Below are 20000 nucleotides of genomic sequence, written 5' to 3' on the forward strand. Positions count from 1 at the left end.
TAGCATTGCATCACTTGCTCAGCAGTGGATGCTCTGTGGTGAATGGGTGCCGTCAGAATGAGAGTCCAAATATATGAATATATATATGTATGTGTGTGTGTGTGTGTGTGTGTGTGTGTGTGTGTGTGTGTGTGTGTGTGTGTGTGTGCATTGCATAAAAGCATGTAAAATGCATATGAAGTCATTAGGGTCGAATCTTACCTGTTGAACTCATAAATGTGTTCAATATTCCCAAAAAGTGAGCACACTTGTTCTGGTTTGATGGGAAGGTCCCTGGTGTCAATAATGTGCACAAGATAATCCTGAAAATTGGAAAAAGGGAAATAAGTATCATTTCAAACTCAACCAATGATAAACTATTACCCATCTTGTTTGTACTGTAATGCCTTCAACTGCTCAGCAGATGGCGCTAGAGAACTGAAGGAAAACTGCACACTCACTCTATTAATGCTTACAAAATACATTTGAAAACTGAAAAACATTGACTTGTAAATGAACTTGCCATTTCGTTATAAATAATTGTGAAATTTACTAGCTATTTCTGAGTAAACACCAATTTTTTCCCAGTGTATTATGTTTCTAATCTAATCGGTTTATCGCCTTTGCATTTACTACACTGACAAAAGCAAATATTTCATGGTAGTATGGTGGTATTATTTGCAAATATCATTGCATATCAATAGATTAATCATTCAGTACCATGGTATCTGATAGCATCACTGTACCATGGTAATACCACAGTACTTTGTCTAGACTAACCTCTAAATGAAACTGAGGAACTAAATTCAGCCGGACACTCAAAACAACAAACACTGACACACAATGCAATGCACTGATTTGTTTTATTAATTAAAGGCAGCATACTGTACATGCAGTACTAACAATGTATGAAATTCCACACTGAAATAATATATCAGAATTTTTTTTTTTTGCAGTATATTAACGAGAATGCCATGAAAATTGTCAATGCAAATGCAAAAAACTGTAGAGGCTTCATTTTCTTTAAATAAATGATTTCTAATTCTTGAAAGCTGTTTTTAAAACCACATGCATGTAAACTGGTATCTATCAAAGAAACCATCTGATAGCATCACTATACCGCGGTAATACCACAGTACTAAATTCTGCATGGCTATAAACACTGACACACAATAATTACAATGCATTGATTGATTTCATTAATTAAACTCGGTACTACTAACAATGTATGAAATTCCTCATTACAATAATGAAAATATATATTACTTTGCATTATAGTAATGAGAATGGCATGAAAACTGTCAATGCAAAAAACACCAAAACAAAACAAAAACCCACCAGGCTATATTTTCTGAAAGTTTAGTAAATTATTTCTAAACTGAACAAATTCTTGAAAGTATTATTCATGCATGTAAACCTCACATGCAATGCAATGCATTGATTTATTAAAGTCAGCATAAATGCAGTACTAACAAAGTATGATCTTTGTTATTGCAATAACAATCTTTTTTGTTTGCATTATACAGAGCATAAAAATTGCATGATACTGCAAAAAGAAAACACCCCAAAAGCTTTTCTTTAAGGAAATTATTTCTAATCTGAAAATGTTTTTGAATGTTTTTCGTAACGCTCTCACGCGGCATTTAAACCCTGTTCAGTGCTGCTCCAAACAGGCCAGATCAAGCTGGAGTTCAGCAGCCCACATCATAGAAAGCATGACACACACACACACACACCGCCCAATGCTCATATTAGGAAACGGTTTCACGGCCAAGTTTGGCTGTGATTCAGAGCGCCGCAGCTCAGGGAGGAGTTCAACATCCTTCACCCGAAGCGCAAACATAATGAGCAGATATTCTGCATGAGAGCCTTCATTATGCAACAGCATCACATGGACATTCAGCTCCAACATAAGACGTGCAGAACATGCACCTACGTAACAGAAACTACAGGGAATTTAGGAGACAATCAATGCAAAAGAAGTCGAGGCAGGGTGTGGACACTCTCTGTGAGAGTCTGAGTCCATTTGCAATGTTAAACGACCAACAAAACGTCCAGTTTCACCCAAACAGATGTCAGATCAGGCTGGTGTGAATCACCATATTTGGGCGTTTTCCTGTAGTTTACATTGACCAACGCCAAACTCACTCATTCGTCTTTTTTATTAAGCACTTTACAGGTACAAATGTAGTCCAAAGTCCTGAGCAATCCACATATAACACACATTAAATCTGAATAAAACCCAACAACAGGAACAGGTCGGAAAAGTCTCTAAAAACACAAACGAAGTTCTTCATTTCCAACAGGAAGTGCATTAGATTATTTAGGGAGCTAAACTAAGAGCTGCAACACGTTCAAGAACCTAAATGGACTCTGGTTTCAAATTCCCAGACGATCCTGGTAACATATGACATCAGTATCTGACTTGCTGTGAGAGACACACGGCTCACCAGAGCCCACTTATGAGCCATATTTAAGACCCTTCGAAATGCTACCTCAGACCTAATGCACCTCATATCAGAGCAAAAGGCACTTTCAAAACCTTTTAGGTAAAAAAAAACACACTTGTAAAGTCATATTTCATACTGTCATGTCTATAATGAGTTTGTGCTTTACATAGAGTGAGTTTTAGGGCTGGGCAATATGATGATACATAACGATGATGCAAGTGATCCTCTGGATTTAGATCTGATTATAGTGTATGTTTAGTGTTCTCTAGCACATATATCAGTGCTGCAGTGACTTGGGTGCATGTCTGAGCAATTAAAGACAATTAAGAGATTTAAATGTTGGTTGCTTTTGTTCATTTTAGAGGTTTAAATATTGGTTAATATTGTTCTATTAAGAGAATTAAATATGGGTTGGTTTTGGCCAGTTTAGAAACTTTAATTTTGGTTGCTTTTGTTCTAATTAGAGATTTAAATATCTGTAGTTTTTGTTCTATTAAGATATTCTAAATATTGGTCAGTTTTTTTTCTAATTAAAGATTTAAATATTGGTTGATTTAGTGTTAATTAGTGATTTAAATATGCATTGTTTTTTTTTTTTCAAAATATGGATTTAGATATTGGTTGTTTTTGTTCTAACTAGATATTTAAATATCTGTAGTTTTTGTTCTAATAAGATATTTAAATACTGGTCAGTTTAGTCTAATTAAAGATTTAAATATCGGTTGATTAAGTGTTAATTAGAGATTTAAATATGGGTTTGTTTTGTTCTAAATATGGATTTAAATCTTGGTTGTTTTTGTTCTGATTTGATATTTAAATATCTAGTTTTTGTTCTATTAAGATATTTAAATATTGGTCAGTTTGGTTCTAATTAAAGATTTAAATATCGGTTGATTTATTGTTAATTAGAGATTTAAATATGCATGTTTTGTTCTAAATATGGATTTAAATATTGGTTGTTTTTGTTCTAACTAGATATTTAAATATCTGTAGTTTTTGTTCTGTTAATATATTTAAATACTGGTCAGTTTAGTCTAATTAAAGATTTAAATATCGGTTGATTTAGTGTTAATTAGAGATTTAAATATGGGTTTGTTTTGTTCTAAATATGGATTTAAATCTTGGTTGTTTTTGTTCTGATTTGATATTTAAATATCTAGTTTTTGTTCTATTAAGATATTTAAATATCTAGTTTTTGTTCTATTAAGATATTTAAATACTGGTAAGTTTTGTTCTAATTAAAGATTTTAATATCGGTTGATTTAGTGTTAATTAGAGATTTAAATATCAGTTGTTTTTGCTCTAAATAGAGATTTAAATATTGTTTGAAAAGACTGTCAAAAGTCTGGCACACGACTGAGCTTTGTAAATTAAGTGAGTTAGATAGGGCTGCAACAAACAATTATTTTTATAATCGATTAACTAACTATTATTACAACCATTAATTGACTAATCATTGATTATTAAACTGATTAATCAGTAGGCTCTGTTCTATCATTCAGCTTTTACAATTAGTTAAAATATTAAGTTACACATTTTCTAATCAATAAATAAATCTATTCACCTAAGCTTTTTAGAAAAAGTCAAACAATGTTATTACTATTGTAAAATTACAAGTATTATACAATAATTTTTTTACAGTACAAACACACATCTGGCACACAAGAATGAGATGACAGACATGCATGCACTAATAAAAAAATTTGGACAGCTGCTTTATAACAGAAAATCAAGCTGTAATTCTAAATGAAAGTGACACTGAACCTTTTTTTTCAAGTTTAATACTGTAAAGTTGCGTGCTTTAAATCAGTTTATTTTATAAAGCACTATATAAATAAACTTGATGCTATGATCAGATGCTTTCTTAACGGCTGTTTTCTCACCTCTGGCATTTTTGTTGTGTGTTTATTTCATTAGAGAGGAAAGCGCGCAGCACATATTTACACATTCATCTAAATGCTCTAGAGCTCTGGATTTAGATAATAGTTAGTTTTGTTCTAAGCAAGATTAAAGAATTCTCAAAAAGCATCAATGAAGATACGATCACTTGTCAGACAGTTGTCAAAGGAATACATACTTTTTCAGTCGTAAAATAGCACAGCTGATTTCCGATTTAAAATTTGAGGACCAAAAATAATATTATGTCGCCATCTTTTCCGTGCACTGCACATTTTCCGCTGAGATGGCAATGCATTATGGGATTTCCCAAAAGATGCATGCTATGCTGCCTTAGAAGAAAGTATTTAATAAGGTCTAACATTAGGAACACGAGTACGATCCCTTAAAGTGCAGCTCACTGTTTATGTTCATCAAGACTGCATTATATGTGTTGCAGACGGTCAGCAATGCAATACTGGTGGACGGAAAGTCGTGCATAAGGAATATGAAAGTGCAAACACATTTCCGCATGAGGAGTGACACCTGTGAAAACCTACGAACCCCAGGAATCCCCGTGTTCAGCAGCGAGACATCCTGCTGACGCAGCACTCCACCCTGAGTGGGAAACGATGGCCGTGATCCAACGACAAAAAACAGCAGTAGTGCAATGAGGTTCAAAACCTCAGCATCTCTAATTAGTTGTTGGTTTGTAGTAGTGGCTTTATAGCACGGCATTCTGGGTGTTCTGCAAAAGGGTGAGGAACCATCTGTTTGTCTGAGGCTGGTAAGGTTACAGGAAGTGGCCGTTAGAGATGATAGAGCTGTCAGCGGCTTTGTGGAGGGCTTATGGGACATGTAGAGGAACACTTTCTCTTTAAAGCCTAGTGAGAATCCTACATTAACAGCACTTTTAGGCATCAAAGTTACGCTCACAAAAAGCATCACATGTATCCTTTATGCACTGTAACAAGCTCAATGACTTTTAAAAATTTTTTAAATATAAAATATACTAATTAACATTTTATATACATACACACGTGTGTATATACGGTATATATATATATTTTAATACTTAAAATTTAAAGTAATGTTTTCCTTTTTGTAATAGAATTTAAACTGTAATTTATTTCTGTGATGTGCAGCTGTAACAGTTGTGCTGCACAATATTTTTGTGGAAACTGTGATACATTTTATTTTTCAGGATTCTCAGATGAATAGAAAGTTCAAAAGAGCAGCATTTATTCAAAATAGAAATCTGTTCTAACAATACGAGTCTGTACTATCACTTTTTATTCATTTAAAACATCCTTGCTGAATGAAAAATACTAATTTCTTTAAAAAATAAAAATAAAATGTATATATAAGTTTTTGCCCATTCCTTTTTTTTTTTTTTTTTTGCATACTTGTCACACTTGAATGATTCAGATCATCAAACTAATTTTAATATTACACAAAGATAACCCGAGTAAATACAAAATGCAGTTTTGAAATAATTAATTCATTAAGGGAAAAAAGCTGTCCAAACCTGCCTGGCACTACATGAAAAAGTATTTGCCCCCTAATTCTAATAACTGGTTGTGCCACCCTATGCAGCAACAACTGCAATTAAGTGTTTGCAATAACTGGCAATAAGTCTTTTACATCGCTGTGGAGGAATTTTGGCCCACTCTTCTTTGTAGAATTGTTTAAATTCAGCCACATTGGAGCATGAATGGAGCGTTTAAGGTCATGCCACAGCATCTCAATCGGATTTAAATCCGGACTTTGACTTGGCCACTCCAAAACCTTAATTTTGTTTTTCTTGAGCCATTCGGAGGTGGGATTGCTGCTGTGTTTGGGATCATTGTCCTGCTGCAGAACCCAAGTGCGCTTGAGCTTGAGGTCACAAACTGATGGCTGAACATTCTCCTTCAAGATTTTCTGATGGAGCGCAGAATTCATGCTTCTGTCAATTATGGCGAGTCGTCCAGGTCCTGAAGGTCCAAAGCAGCCCCAGACCATCACTACCTCCACCATGTTTGACTGTTGCTAAGATGTTCTGTTTATGAAATGCGGTGTTGCTTTCACGCCAGATGTAACGGGACACACCTTCCAAAAAGTTCAACTTTTGTCGCATCAGTCCACAGAATATTCGCCCAAAAGTCTTGTGGATAATCAAAATATTTTTTGGCAAATGTGAGATGAGTCTTTGTGTTCTTTTTGGTCAGCAATGGCTTTTGCCTTGGAACTCTCCCATGGATGCAGTTTCTGCCCAGTCTCTTTCTTGTTGAATCATGAACACTGAGCTTTATTGAGGCGAGTGAGGCTGCAGTTCTTTAGATGTTGTTCTGGGTTCGTCGTTGTGCTCTTAAAGTAATTCTGTTAGGCTGCCCACTCCTGGGAAGGTTCACCACTGTTCCAAGTTCTCTCTATTTGTGTATAATGGCTCTCTGACCGTGGTTCGCTGGAGTCCCAAAGCCTTAGAAATGGTTTTATAACCCTTTCCAGACTGATACGTCAACTATTTTGTTTCTCATCTGTTCTTGAATTTCTTTAGATCGCGGCATGATGTTTTGCTCTTTAAGCATGCTTCACGTTGTCAGACAGCTTCTATTTAAGTGATTTCTTGATTCAACAGGTCTGGCAGTAATCAGGCCTTGATGTGGCTAGTAAAATTGAACTCCGCTTTCTAAAATAATGTGCTTAATCACAGTTCTTTCATGATTTAACAGAAGGGGGCATTTAATTTTTCACGCAGGCCCAGGTAGGATTGGACAGCTTTTTTCCCTTAATAAATGAAATCATCATTTAAAAACTGCATTGTGTATTTACTTGCATTATCTTCGTGTAATATTACAATTTGTTTGATGATCTGAAATTTTTTTAAACAAAAAAAAAAAAAAAAAAAAAAAAAAAAAAGGAACAAAAAAAAAATCAAATCACTGTATACACACACACACACACACACACACACACACTGACCTAAACTTTTTAACAGCAGTGTATCAGCATATTATTATGATTTCTGAAGATCATGTGACACTGAAGACTGGAGTAATGATGCTGAAAATACAGCTGCGCATCACAGAAATAAATTACAGTTTAACAGATATTCACACAGAAAACAGTTATTTTAAATAGTAAAAATATTTCACATTTTTACAGCTTTTACTGTATTTTTGATCAAATAATTGGTGAGCTTTTATTTAAAAATATTAAAAATATATAATCAATCCCAAACTTCTGAACAATAGTGAATTTGAATTTCACTCCAGTATCCATAAAAATAGTCCAAAAATGGTTTTAAATTTCAATAATTTTCTAAAAACATATTTTTGTCAATATTTCTGGATCAGAACGCACAGCTGTTTTCAGACCAGTGTTTCTCACCTCTACGATGCTGCGTAGATCCCTGACGTACATCCGCTCCGTCTCGATAATCTCCATGACGACACGATCCACGTGTGTGAGCTGAGGGTTGGGCGCCATGGTGACGGTGGCGAACGGTGACGGAGGGTCTGGGGTCGTGACCGATGGTTCCTCGACCGGCCAGTCCAGCCCCAGCAGCTCCGGAGGACCTGAGGGAGTCTCCGGAGGACTGAGCTCCAGCTCAATATCAGCTCCCGCGGACGGCGCTGTCGGGGAGCCGCTGTGGCCCTCGACGGACGACTCGGACGAGACGGTGGACACGGCGCTGACCGGCCGGCCGTCCTCTGTAGGTTCAGTGCTAGACAGCGAGCAGCAGTCTGTGGACCGTGGATTGTGACTCCCCACAGACGGACTGGTAGACAGACGATGACATTCTGCTGGAGACAAACACAACATGCTTTCAGCATTACCTTTCATCTTAAGGTGAGTCATAATAACATGATAATGTTAATCAAGTTTTTCAATTAAATAAGCTACTAGCGCTGGTCAATATGACCAAAAATCTGTATCACTGCATTTTTTCAAATTTTCTGTCAGTTTCACTTTATTTATATTACTGGATTAAAAAACAATTGATAAAACTAACAATTTTGATTATTTTTTTAATGCAATCAAATGAAAACTGCATAATTTACTTTATTTTTTGGCAAAGTGTTGCACAAAAAGGTAAACAGGGACAAAACAATGGTTCAATATAGTAAAAAAAGTGTATTATTATTATCCTTATTATTACTTCTGCTAATAATAATAATAATAATGTCAAATATAAATTTACTATAAAAATGGTGGTAATCAAATCATTTTATAAAATCAACAATTTGCTAATTTAATGTAATCAAACTGGGAAAAACAACAAAATAAAAAAAAAAAAAAAAAAAAAAAAAAAAAAAAAAAAAAAAAAAAAAAAAAAAAAAAATGTAATAATTTAAAAAAATTAAAAAAAAGGGAAATGTAATAATTTAAATATTTTACAATGTAATAAAATGCAATTTATTACAATGTAATTAATGGAAAATTTTAAATGTAATATATTAAAACAATACAAAAATGGCAAAGTGCTGCACAACAAAGGTTTATTGAATAAAACAATAAAAAAAATGTAACTAATACCACAAATACTACTAAAAATAAAACTAATAATAATAATAATTATTATTATTATTATTATAACTACTACTACTGCTAATAATAATAATAATAATAGAAGTCAAATACAAATTTACTATAGAAAATGGGGTAATCAAATCAATTTCTAAAAAATTTTTTTAATGAAATAAAATATTTAAAATATATATTTTTTGGCAAAGTACTGCACAACAAAGGTTTACTTGTTTGAATTAATACATGGACAAAAAATTATGATATTCCTTTAAAAAAAGAATGTTTAATAACAAAAGTATTATCATTATTATTATTATTATTATTACTGCTACAACTTTATGAAGTGCATTCTTCAGTCTACTGTAAATAGTAATATATTTCTGCCATAACTTCTTCAAGCTTCTGTACTGTTAAGACTCCTATATATGAAAAGATGTGTGAAATGAGTAGCAATGCCTCTGCCAAGCCGCTGAATACTGAACTAATGAGTCGATATTAAGCGGTTTATGCACTTTAATTCAAAAATATGGTCTGAAGAAGAGTTTACGGTGTGCTATGTCTGCATGTTAGTTATCTAATGCCACTTCTGGACAGTCTTTGACTTCATGGAGCTGCTTTAATTCCCAGAAAGCCTGTACTGTGTTGTGGATTACTATAAGTTCATTTTCTGAAATGCTTTTTGACATGCCCTGATTCCTGCTCTTCATACTGACATGAAATCCTCTGGAATGATCCTGGCAGGGAATGAGAATCCGGAGAGGCAGGAAATAAAGGACAATCTTTTGGAGCCAGTCTGACAGGGATGGAGTTTAGGGTCACAGGCTGGCGTCATACACTCAAGTTATTATTCTAGAGTTGTGATTGAGTTATTACGGTTTAAAAACATGTAAAATGCAAATAAACAGACATCACGGATTGCGCAGTACTCACTGGATGCATGCAAAAACACAACAATGTAGTCTGCTCTTGCTCAATATTTGTCGTTTTCCAGTACAAATATCTAAATATTCTTCAAACAAGATGCATTTACTTAAGATGCAAAATGAGAGTATGAAAACATGATTAAAATGAAATGAGTTTATGCTATAAACAAGAAAAACATTTACCAATAATGCACAAAAAAAACAAAAACAAATATTGAACACAATTGCAAACATTTTTCTTGTTTTAAGCATGAAGTCACCTAATTGTTTTAAGTTTTTCCTTAATTCAAAAGGAAAACATTTAGTTGAGATGCGGTTAAGTCTTGTTTGAAGAGATATAGTTAAAAATGAGGCGAGTTTATGCTTAAAACGAGAAAAATATCTGCTAATGGGGTCAAAAATAAAGTTGTTTTCCATTTGAATTAAGTTTAATCTCTTTTTTTTTACTCCATTAGCAGATATTTCTCACATTTTGATAATTTTTTTCAAAAAAAATTTTGTCAGTTTGCATCACAAGTAAATGCATCCTAATTTAATTATGTTTAGATATTTTGTTCTGATAAATAAATAAATAAATAAATAAATATATATATATGTGTGTGTGTGTTTTTGACTGTTTCATTAAATGACCGGTTCATAAGAGTCATTTGTTCGGGAGTCTGTAGCAATTTGAATCAGTCAGGTGACTCATACAATGATTCGTTTAGAGAGGATATAGACTTATTTAACCTTCTAAAAGAATCGCTAACAGAATCTGACCCAGAAAGAGTATCGTTAACACATCGCTATTAAAGTAAACCACCAGGTAGTGTTTGCACAATGACAAAAATACACAATATTAGGCACAGTCCTACAGCTCAGGCATTACACAGTGATATGAAGATTGTCATGCCGGATGTTTCCTGAAACACTGTGTCTTATACGGCTCTGATAAGCTCTTTCTGGGCTTGTAGATGCACGATACGAATGAGCTCACTATATGAAACTTTAGCAATGAAATCCAACCACAAGTCTGCACATGAGCGGCACACTCGAATCGTATCTTTCTGGGCTCCGTGATTCATGGATGACATCACTCCTATCATACAGGAATAGTATTCATACGATCTATGAAGCAGGTCGTGCAGCAGCGGTGTTGAAATAGGGTTTAGTAAGAGTAAGTTCTCACTTCCTTCCTGTCTTTGGTAAGAGTGTGACCATCATCTCACAGCTCGTCTGAGGAAGTGAACACACTCAGCGCAAACATACACCGACAGACAGACCTCACATTTATAGCAGATCCGACACATTTAAAAGACTATACACTTTTTTTTTTTTTTTTTATATTTTTAAAAATTTAATTTAAGACTCTGGACATTATCGTTTTTTTTTTTTATACTTTTAAAATTTAATTTTAATGTAACAGTACACCTAGATTTGAAAATTTCTTGTCAGAAATGAAACAATTTATTGAATCAGTGAAAGAATTTATGAAATTCGTATTGAAATGTTACAATCATAAGCATTGAGACACCTGCATTTGACAATTTCTTGGAACAATTTATGAAATTTAGTATTGAAATTTTACATTTATAAGCATTTTTACGACACCTAGATTTTACAATTTCTTGTTAGAAATGAAACAATTTATTGAATCAGTGAAATAATTTATGAAATTTGTATTGAAATGTTACAATCATAAGCATTAAGACACCTACATTTGACAATGTCTTGGAACAATTCATGAAATTTTGTATTGAAATTTTACATTTATAAGCATTTTTAAGACAGATTTGAAAACTTCTTGTTATAAATAGAACAATTTAGGAAATTGCTGAAACAATATATTTATGAAATTTGTAGTGAAATGTTACATTCATGAGCATAATGACATCTAGATTTGACAATTTCTTGTTAGAAACTGAATAATTTATAAAATTCTTTAAAGAATGAAGAAACGTATGAAATTTTTGTATTGAAATTTTACATTCATAAAGATTCAAGGAACCTAGATTTGACAATTTCCTGTAATAATTGTCGAAAACAATATTTTTTTTTTATATTGTACATTCATAAGTATTTTTAAGATACCTAGACTCAAAAAAATATTTTTAGGAATGAAACAACTTTTGAATCTTTTAGGATAATTAAAGATCAAAACCATAATTTATTTCGAAACTGCCACAATGTGACTTTTCCTAAGCCAAAATCAGCTATGAATTCATTATAATATATTTTTAAACAACTTTATCAGGACTAGTTATGACAAACTGAAACACAAAAAAACAAACACACAGCAAAACCAGTGAAGTCCGACTCATGAACAAACGACTCTTATGAACCGGTTCTTCACTGAATCAATCAAGAAGACTTCGAGTTTGAATCAATCACACGACTCAGTGAAGAGTTTCTTGACGTATCAAACCTACTAAAACAACCACTAAAGGAATCAGAACAAGACATTTCTGTTGTTTTCTCAGTGAATTAAGTTATGCAGGTGTTCATGTGGCGTTAAATGACTTCATCAGGACTAGTTATGACAAAGTGAGACACTGTAAAGCAGCACATTCCAGGGAAGAGAGATATTTTGGGAACTAAAACAATGGCGCTTTTCATCAGAACATGAAGTTTATGACTGAGCTGTCATAAAGGCACTTCCTTATAAATCCACTATTCAATGCTACTGAAGGGCAATTAAACACAGGGTGCAGTAGGATTAACAGTCAACAGTCACAAATAACAAAAATAAAAAATAAAAAAACAAAAAAAAATAAAAAATAAACAATCTTCAATGTTCATGTCCACTAGCCTCTTGTTCTTAATAAGTCACAATAATTAACCACAAATATAGGGTTTTTGCACCTGGTTCTTTAAAATCACTTTTGCTTAGGGCTACTCGATTATGGCAAAAATCATAATCACGATTATTTTGGTCAATATTGTAATCACGGTTATTTAACACGATTATGAGGGGGCCATATGACCAACAACTTTATATGAGTGGTTTATTAAAAGAGTGATACATATCAAATATGTAGTTCCTGTAAATAACGGTTGCTAGAATCATATATCTGCACTTCTGTTACTTCAAGTCCTAGCTGCCTTGTGCCTCGTGCGCGTTACTTCTCTTTCTTTTTACATGACATATTTTGTATAGTTGTTTTATATTTTATTATCTGTTTTAATGTTTCTACTGTTAGTGTTATCTGTTAATTTCAATTCTCTGTATGTATGTACTGTACATGTGGAAGAATTGACAATAAAGCAGACTTGACTTGCTATGACATCTACATTTTATAATCTTGGCAACAAACATATCATTGGAAAGGTCTGAGTCTCAGGATTCCACAAGTTATTTTGGAGTATTGACAGTAAATTTTACAGAAAAAAATCTAGGGAAAAAATTCATTAAACAAAATTCAAAGTAGTTTGATGGCTCATGGCTGTTTGTGGTATGACGCCCTAAATTAAAATCTCACAGGAACCTCAATTTTTTCACAACTTCAATTTGCAACATAATTATTTAACACAAGGCTTTATTTTTTATAACCAATTTTAGAGTAAAACCTGTTATGTACAATATTTATAATAAATAAAATATAATAAAAATAATATAGCGCATTTTATTTACAGTACATTAAAACTTTTATAAAACTTTTTTGATACTTAATGTTTTGAAAAAATTCCACTTTTTGCCAAATTCTGCTAATTTTCTTCTTTAAAAAGAGACCAACCTTAGGTCTATATTCTAAGTGTTCATAAAATACAACAATTAAGTTGGATAGTGCACTTTAATGCCTATTTTTTAAAAAAATGGGGGGTGACAGTTTAAGGGGTTAATGGTTTTTTATGCAAGTCTCAAGCAGTATGATTATTCATTTATTCACTATACCATTTATTTTAATGTCTCATTTCAGTTTAAGTTTGGCTTTAGTTTTGTATTTTACTGCAGTTTATATTCATTAGCGTGGTACAGCTACTGTTTATTAATCAAATGTAAAATAAAATATAGCCCGCTGTCACTTTAAGAGCAAAAATTACCATGTTACACGCTCCTATTTTCATTCTCAACTCTTTACATTCAATGTCGCTACATTCAACTGACGAAGGTATACACAATGAATAATCAACCAAGCGTCAGCATTTTTTGCATGTCGTTACTTGAGCGCGTTAGGCGCGCACCTCGAGCTAAAAAGATGACTTTAAATGTCCGTGTTCTGTTCATCTCTGAGCGCTTATATCTTTCTGAGGAGCAGCGCAAGTTATCCTTTCACGCTTTTAAAAAAATGAATAAAAATATACTTCGATAATTCAAGACGGGTGCCCATTTTGCAAATACGTTAACATGATTTTACTGATTGCACGCACGGAAATTGGGGCTTCTATGGAGGAAACGAAAGCGCAGCGCTGCAAAAGGGGCGGAATGGAGCACAATAATCGTTTTATCTTGATTATTGGATTTTCATAATCGTTGGAGGCCAAAATCGAAATCGAATCATTTTTTCGATTAATTGCACAGCCCCACTTTTGCTTTTCTAAAGGAAAAGAGAACACAAGCTTCTTTGTGAAAAACTAAAAAGTTCTCCAGTGACATTTCACAGGTACATTTAGTAATTCAGCCATGCAAAGCAGTTTTCCAAACTGTTTTTCACACTCATATGCATTTAAATGTGACAATTTCTTGTTAGAAATGGAATCATTTATAAATTGTTGAAACAATACAATTTCAATTCAAATTTCATATTTGTTGAAAGTTGTTTCAGTGTTGTAACAATTTCACAAATTATTCAATTTCTAACAAAATATGGTCAAATCTAGGTGTCTTATAAACATTTATGAGATTAAAAATTAAACTGAGATTTCATAAACTGTTGCATTGTTTCAATAAATGTATAAATTATTAAATTTCTAACAATATAGCGACAAACCTAAATTTCTTTAAACGTTTATGCGTGTAAAAATTCAATTTCAATGACATAAATTGCTTTATTATTGCAACAGTTTCATAATATATTCCATTTCTAACAAAATATGGTCCAATCTAGGTGTCTTAATGTTTTAAAGTGTAAAATTTCAATTCAAATGTTATAAATTGTTGCACTGTTTCAATAAATGTATAAATTATTAAACTTCTAACAAAAGACGGTCAAATCTAGGTGTCTAGATTCAATAAATGTATAAATTATAGAATTTTTAACAATATACCATCAAACCTTATTGTCTTAAAACATTTATGCGTGTAAAAATTCAATTTCTATTTCATAAATTGCTTTATTATTGCAACAATTTCATAATATATTCCATTTCTAACAAAATATGGTCAAATCTAGGTGTCTAAATGTTTTAAAGGGTAAAATTTCAATTCAAAATTTTTCATAAATTGTTTCATTGTTGCAACAATTTCATAATATATACAATTTCTAACAAAATACGGTAAAATCTAGGCGTCTAGATTCAATAAATGTATAAATCATTCAATTTCTAACAATACACCGTCAAACCTAAATGTCTTAAAAAACGTTTTTGAGATAAATAAATCAAATAAATAAAAAATTAATAACAAAAAAAGAAAAAAAAAAAAATAATTAAAAATAAAACTCAATTAAAAATAAAAATAAATAAATAAATAAAATCAAACTTCATAAATTCTCACACTCTTATTTTTTTATTTTTTTAAAAGATGCTGAAAATTACATTTTATATCCAATTTAAAGTGCTCAATATTATAACTCTAAGAACTAATGAAATGATGTTAAAGCAACACACACACACAGCTTCAGACTCTTACAGGAAACCCAAACACACCTGACACACACACACACACACACACACACACACACACACACACACACACACACACACACACACAGCTTCAGACTCTTACAGGAAACCCAAACACACCTGACACACAATTAACATCCCTTCACAGGAACTGGTTTGAAACACACTGTCCTCCGTGACGTATGAATGACAAACGCTCATCCCGACTGACTCGCATCTGTTCAGACAGGCAGAGAACAGCCACGAGAATGACTCAATCATGATTCACTTATAGACATATAAATCCAGAGGCCATGCAGTCAGAAAAGAGTTACAGGACCGATCTGCCATCGTTTGTTAATCTGAAAAATGTGTTAAAACACTGATCACTTCAGCTCAATCCCTTATCAGTAAACAACTAAACCAGCCCAAAACAAGCATTAACCCACATACCTTCCTGTCTGAGCGTAAGAGCTCAGGATCGTGAACACAAACAATGATTAACTGACCTCAAGGTGAGTGTAGTATTTGAATTGAGCTCGAACACAATCACCAGCTCCAAACGGCTCGAGATAACGACGCTGACTTCAGCAAACAAACCGCACGCAGAGAAACCTATGCTCCGATGAACCCGGTTTCTGTCTGGATTCACCGACGTTTCTGGAAGCCAAGGAATTTCTGGAATTCCAGGGATTCTTGAGCGGCGAGGTTTGATGTTCATAACCTGAATTCCTGAATCCTTAGAAAACACGCAAACACACTTCCTCTTCACCTGAGCAGCGATACGAGGCAGAGAATGCAAACAACAGCTCAAAATAGATCCGAGATCACTAAATACAGCATGTGATGAACGTCAGATTTATGCATAACTTATCAATGATTTTATCACTTATATGTAACCTTCAAATGAAACATTCAAATGACATACATTTTATTCATGCATAACCCATGCACTTTATGCTTAACTTATGCAACAAAATTTCACATGCATGAGCATTTTTAAGACTTCTAATATTTGATCTTTGTAGAACTGGAATAATTTATGAAATTGTTGGAACAATAAATTTCATATACGGTTTCAGCAATTGTAAAAATTGAATTTCTAACAAAAATAAACAGTCAAATATAGGTGTGTTAAAACATTTATGAGTGTTTTGAGATTTTAATTCAACTTTCATAAGTTGTTGCACGGTTTCACTTTTATATTTTTTTCAGTTTCTATCAAGATATGGTTGAATCTAAATGTCTTAAAACTTATTTTTATGCATCATGTATGCACTTCATGCATTTATGCATAATTTATGCATAAGTTTCTAAAGACCCCTTTAAGACATCTATACTGTAAAAGATGATTTTTCATAGTTGTAAATAATATAAAGATTATTGGAACTCTTTCAAAAGAAAATACTTTTTTAATTTTCCTACTTCAAAGTGTTACTTTGCGGTTTTTTGTAATTATTATACAGTGTATCCTACCATAAGAAAGTATACTTTTAATCATCAAAGATGCATTATATTGATTTATAACCTTACAAAATTAAAAACGTTAAAAAAACAATAAACATTCAGATAAATGCTGTTCTTTTGAACTTTATATTCAAGCATAATTGTTTTTTTCAAGCAGCAAATCATCATATTAGAATGATTTCTGAAGATCATGTGACACTGAAGACTGGAGTAATGATGCTGAAAATACAGCTGCACATCACAGAAATAAATTACAGTTTAACAGAGATTCACATTGAAAACAGCTGTTTTAAATTCTAAAAACATTTCACAATTTTTATTGTATTTACTGTATTTTTAATCGAATAAACTCACCATTAAATAACAAAAGATATCAATATTAAAGTTAAACCGAACACAAAATAACAAATAAAATAAAAAAACAAAAATAAATCACAGAATAAATCATAAAGGATATCATGTAAAACATAAAACACAAGGAGAGTGACGAGGATTAATGACCTCTGGCTTGAAAACATCACATTTCCTTCCAGCAAGCTACAATCAGAAACACATAAGTCAAACTGTAAAAGCAGCCGATGCAAATTTCACCCAGAACAACATCAGTGTCTGTACAGAGCAGAGAGCAGTGACGTCTAACACAGATCTGATCATGAACGCAGTTTCACTGATGCAAATGATTGAGCGTGTTACACAACATACAGCTCCAAACCTGAAAATACAAAGCTGAACTGAAAAACGAGCTGTTGTGAGACTAATATAAACGTACGCGTACAAAGAGAAAACACACATCTGACAGCAGACAAGCAACTCTAGAAATATTCCTCACCTGAGCTGATCAAACACACTGAAGTTTCCTGATACTTCGAACCGCGCCGCACACATCAAGCAGATCTGATGGCATCGGATTAATGTGTGTCTGTGTTTAACACTCGCCTACAGCCTCGACACGCCTATAATCACGTCACAATCACACACACACACACACACACTCAAAGACAAGTTACTACTACTGACGCTTTACTTTAACATGGAACCACCATGATCTGTTTTTAAGTACTTTGTATGTACTGTAACATTCACTGTTTACCATAGTACCAACACGGTAACAAATTTACCCTAATGGGACTGAATAAAAATGAAATGCAATTAATAAATAAATAATACATCTAGAAATAAAATATAAAAAAAAAAAAAAAAATAAAAGACAAAAAAAAAAAACAAAAAAAAAAAAAAAAAAAAAAAAATAAAAAACAATAATAAAATATTTATATAAAATATATATATATAAATTATTTATTATATTATTCAATATTTATATAAAAATTCAAAACCTTTCCGATAATTTTAATAAAAAAAAAAAAAATAAAATTACTAAAAAAAAATAAAAAAAACTGTAACACATCTGACAAACCCGTCACCTCCCAAAAAAATAAAAATAAAAAAAATAATTCGAAAGAAACACTAATATTTATTATTTGTTTAATTATATTTCGGAACCGATCCTAATGAGATATTTAAAAAAAAAAAATCTAAGAAGATCCTACTGAATTTACTAGTTTAAAGTAAATATCAATTAAATATATATAAATATCACACCATAAATAACAACAAACAAAAAACATTTAGTTTTGCCAAATGTGGCAATAAAAATAAATAAATAAATAAATAAATAAAAAATAAAATAAAATAAAGTTTTGGTTGTAAAGTGAGATCAAAAATAAATAAAATAAAAAAATTAAATAAATTATGTTTTTCCACTTGTGTTTGAAATGCTTGTTCTTTTCTAATTTGCAATAAAAATAAAATAAAATAAAAAATAAAATAAATTATGTTTTTCCACTTGTGTTTGAAATCCTTGTGCTTTTCTAATTGGCAATAAAAATAAATAAATAATAAACATATATCATATTTTTCCACTTGTGTTTGTGCTTTTCTCGTTGACATTTAAGAGATGTTTAGATGGAAATTAGCGAGGCGGACCGGCGTCTCTCTGAGGCCTCTATGCAAAACATTTCACAGACACAATACAGTCAGAGAGAAGCCAGCTTTCACAAGGTTCACAATCATCCGCAATGAAACCATCTACTGGAAAACTGACAAATCCCAATAGCCCAAATTATACTCTACACGATGCAAACTCTTCTAAACTCTTCAGTCACAATTCACAACAAGAGTACAAATATAAAAGAATTTCACAGAGACTGAATTATCTGCTGACGGAGAACATCAGTCCTCACAGACACTCAAACAACACAACACAGATCAAACTGATGCGGTTTATTAACAGGGTACTATCATATACATACATATATATATATACTGTATAATATCAAAATATTGTAATCAGTACAAGGACCATGTCATATATCGGAGTAGCATCTGTTTACTATGGTACCAACACAGTAACACACAGGAAAGAAAAAAAAACCCTAAAGGATATTTTTATTCTAACAGGACTGAATAAAAATAAAATAAGATACTAAAATAAATAAATATAAAATAATTAAATAAAATAAATTACATTAAAATAAATAAAATAAAATAATACAATTAATTAATTACATTAAAATAAATAAATAAATGCTTAAATAAAAAGCACAAAATGAAAACATTCCTGATCATTTTAATACAATTGAAGAAATGTAAGTTTTTTTTTAATCCTAATGGGATTAAATACAAATCAAATTAAAATAACAAAAACAAACAAACAAATAAATAACCTTATGTAAAAGGCACGAGCAAAAAGTATTTTTAATAAAGATAAAATCACTCACGCTGGTAACAAACCGGGATTTATCCCACCAGCGCTCACAAGTGAAAGAGAGAGAGAGAGAGAGAGAGAGAGAGAGAGAGAGAGAGAGAGAGAAAAAAATATGACTTTTAAGCAGAGAGACTTTGACTATAAAGAGAGACAGAGAGAGACTCAGAGAGAGAGGGAGAGAGAGAGAGAGAGAGAGAGAGAGAGAGAGAGAGAGAGAGAGAGAGAGAGAGAGAGAGAGACAGAGAGAGAGACAGAGAGAGAGACAGAGAGAGACTCAGAGAGAGAGGGAGA

General features: G+C 32.2%; 1 protein-coding gene across 1 annotated transcript in view; it reads right to left on the reverse strand.

Annotated features, from left to right (window-relative positions):
* LOC109092184 (pleckstrin homology domain-containing family G member 3) overlaps nucleotides 1–20000 on the reverse strand; it is a 60661-nt gene that overhangs the window by 20801 nt on the left and 19860 nt on the right. The window contains exons 2-3 of the mRNA XM_042773366.1: nucleotides 7677–8092; nucleotides 202–302 (exon numbers count right to left, since the gene is read on the reverse strand). Of these exons, the coding sequence (XP_042629300.1) occupies nucleotides 202–302; nucleotides 7677–7775 (200 nt within the window). The 5' untranslated portion in view covers nucleotides 7776–8092. The remainder of the gene's footprint in view (nucleotides 1–201; nucleotides 303–7676; nucleotides 8093–20000) is intronic.

This window comes from Cyprinus carpio, chromosome A17, assembly GCF_018340385.1.
Source record: "Cyprinus carpio isolate SPL01 chromosome A17, ASM1834038v1, whole genome shotgun sequence".
Classification (NCBI taxonomy): domain Eukaryota; kingdom Metazoa; phylum Chordata; class Actinopteri; order Cypriniformes; family Cyprinidae; genus Cyprinus; species Cyprinus carpio.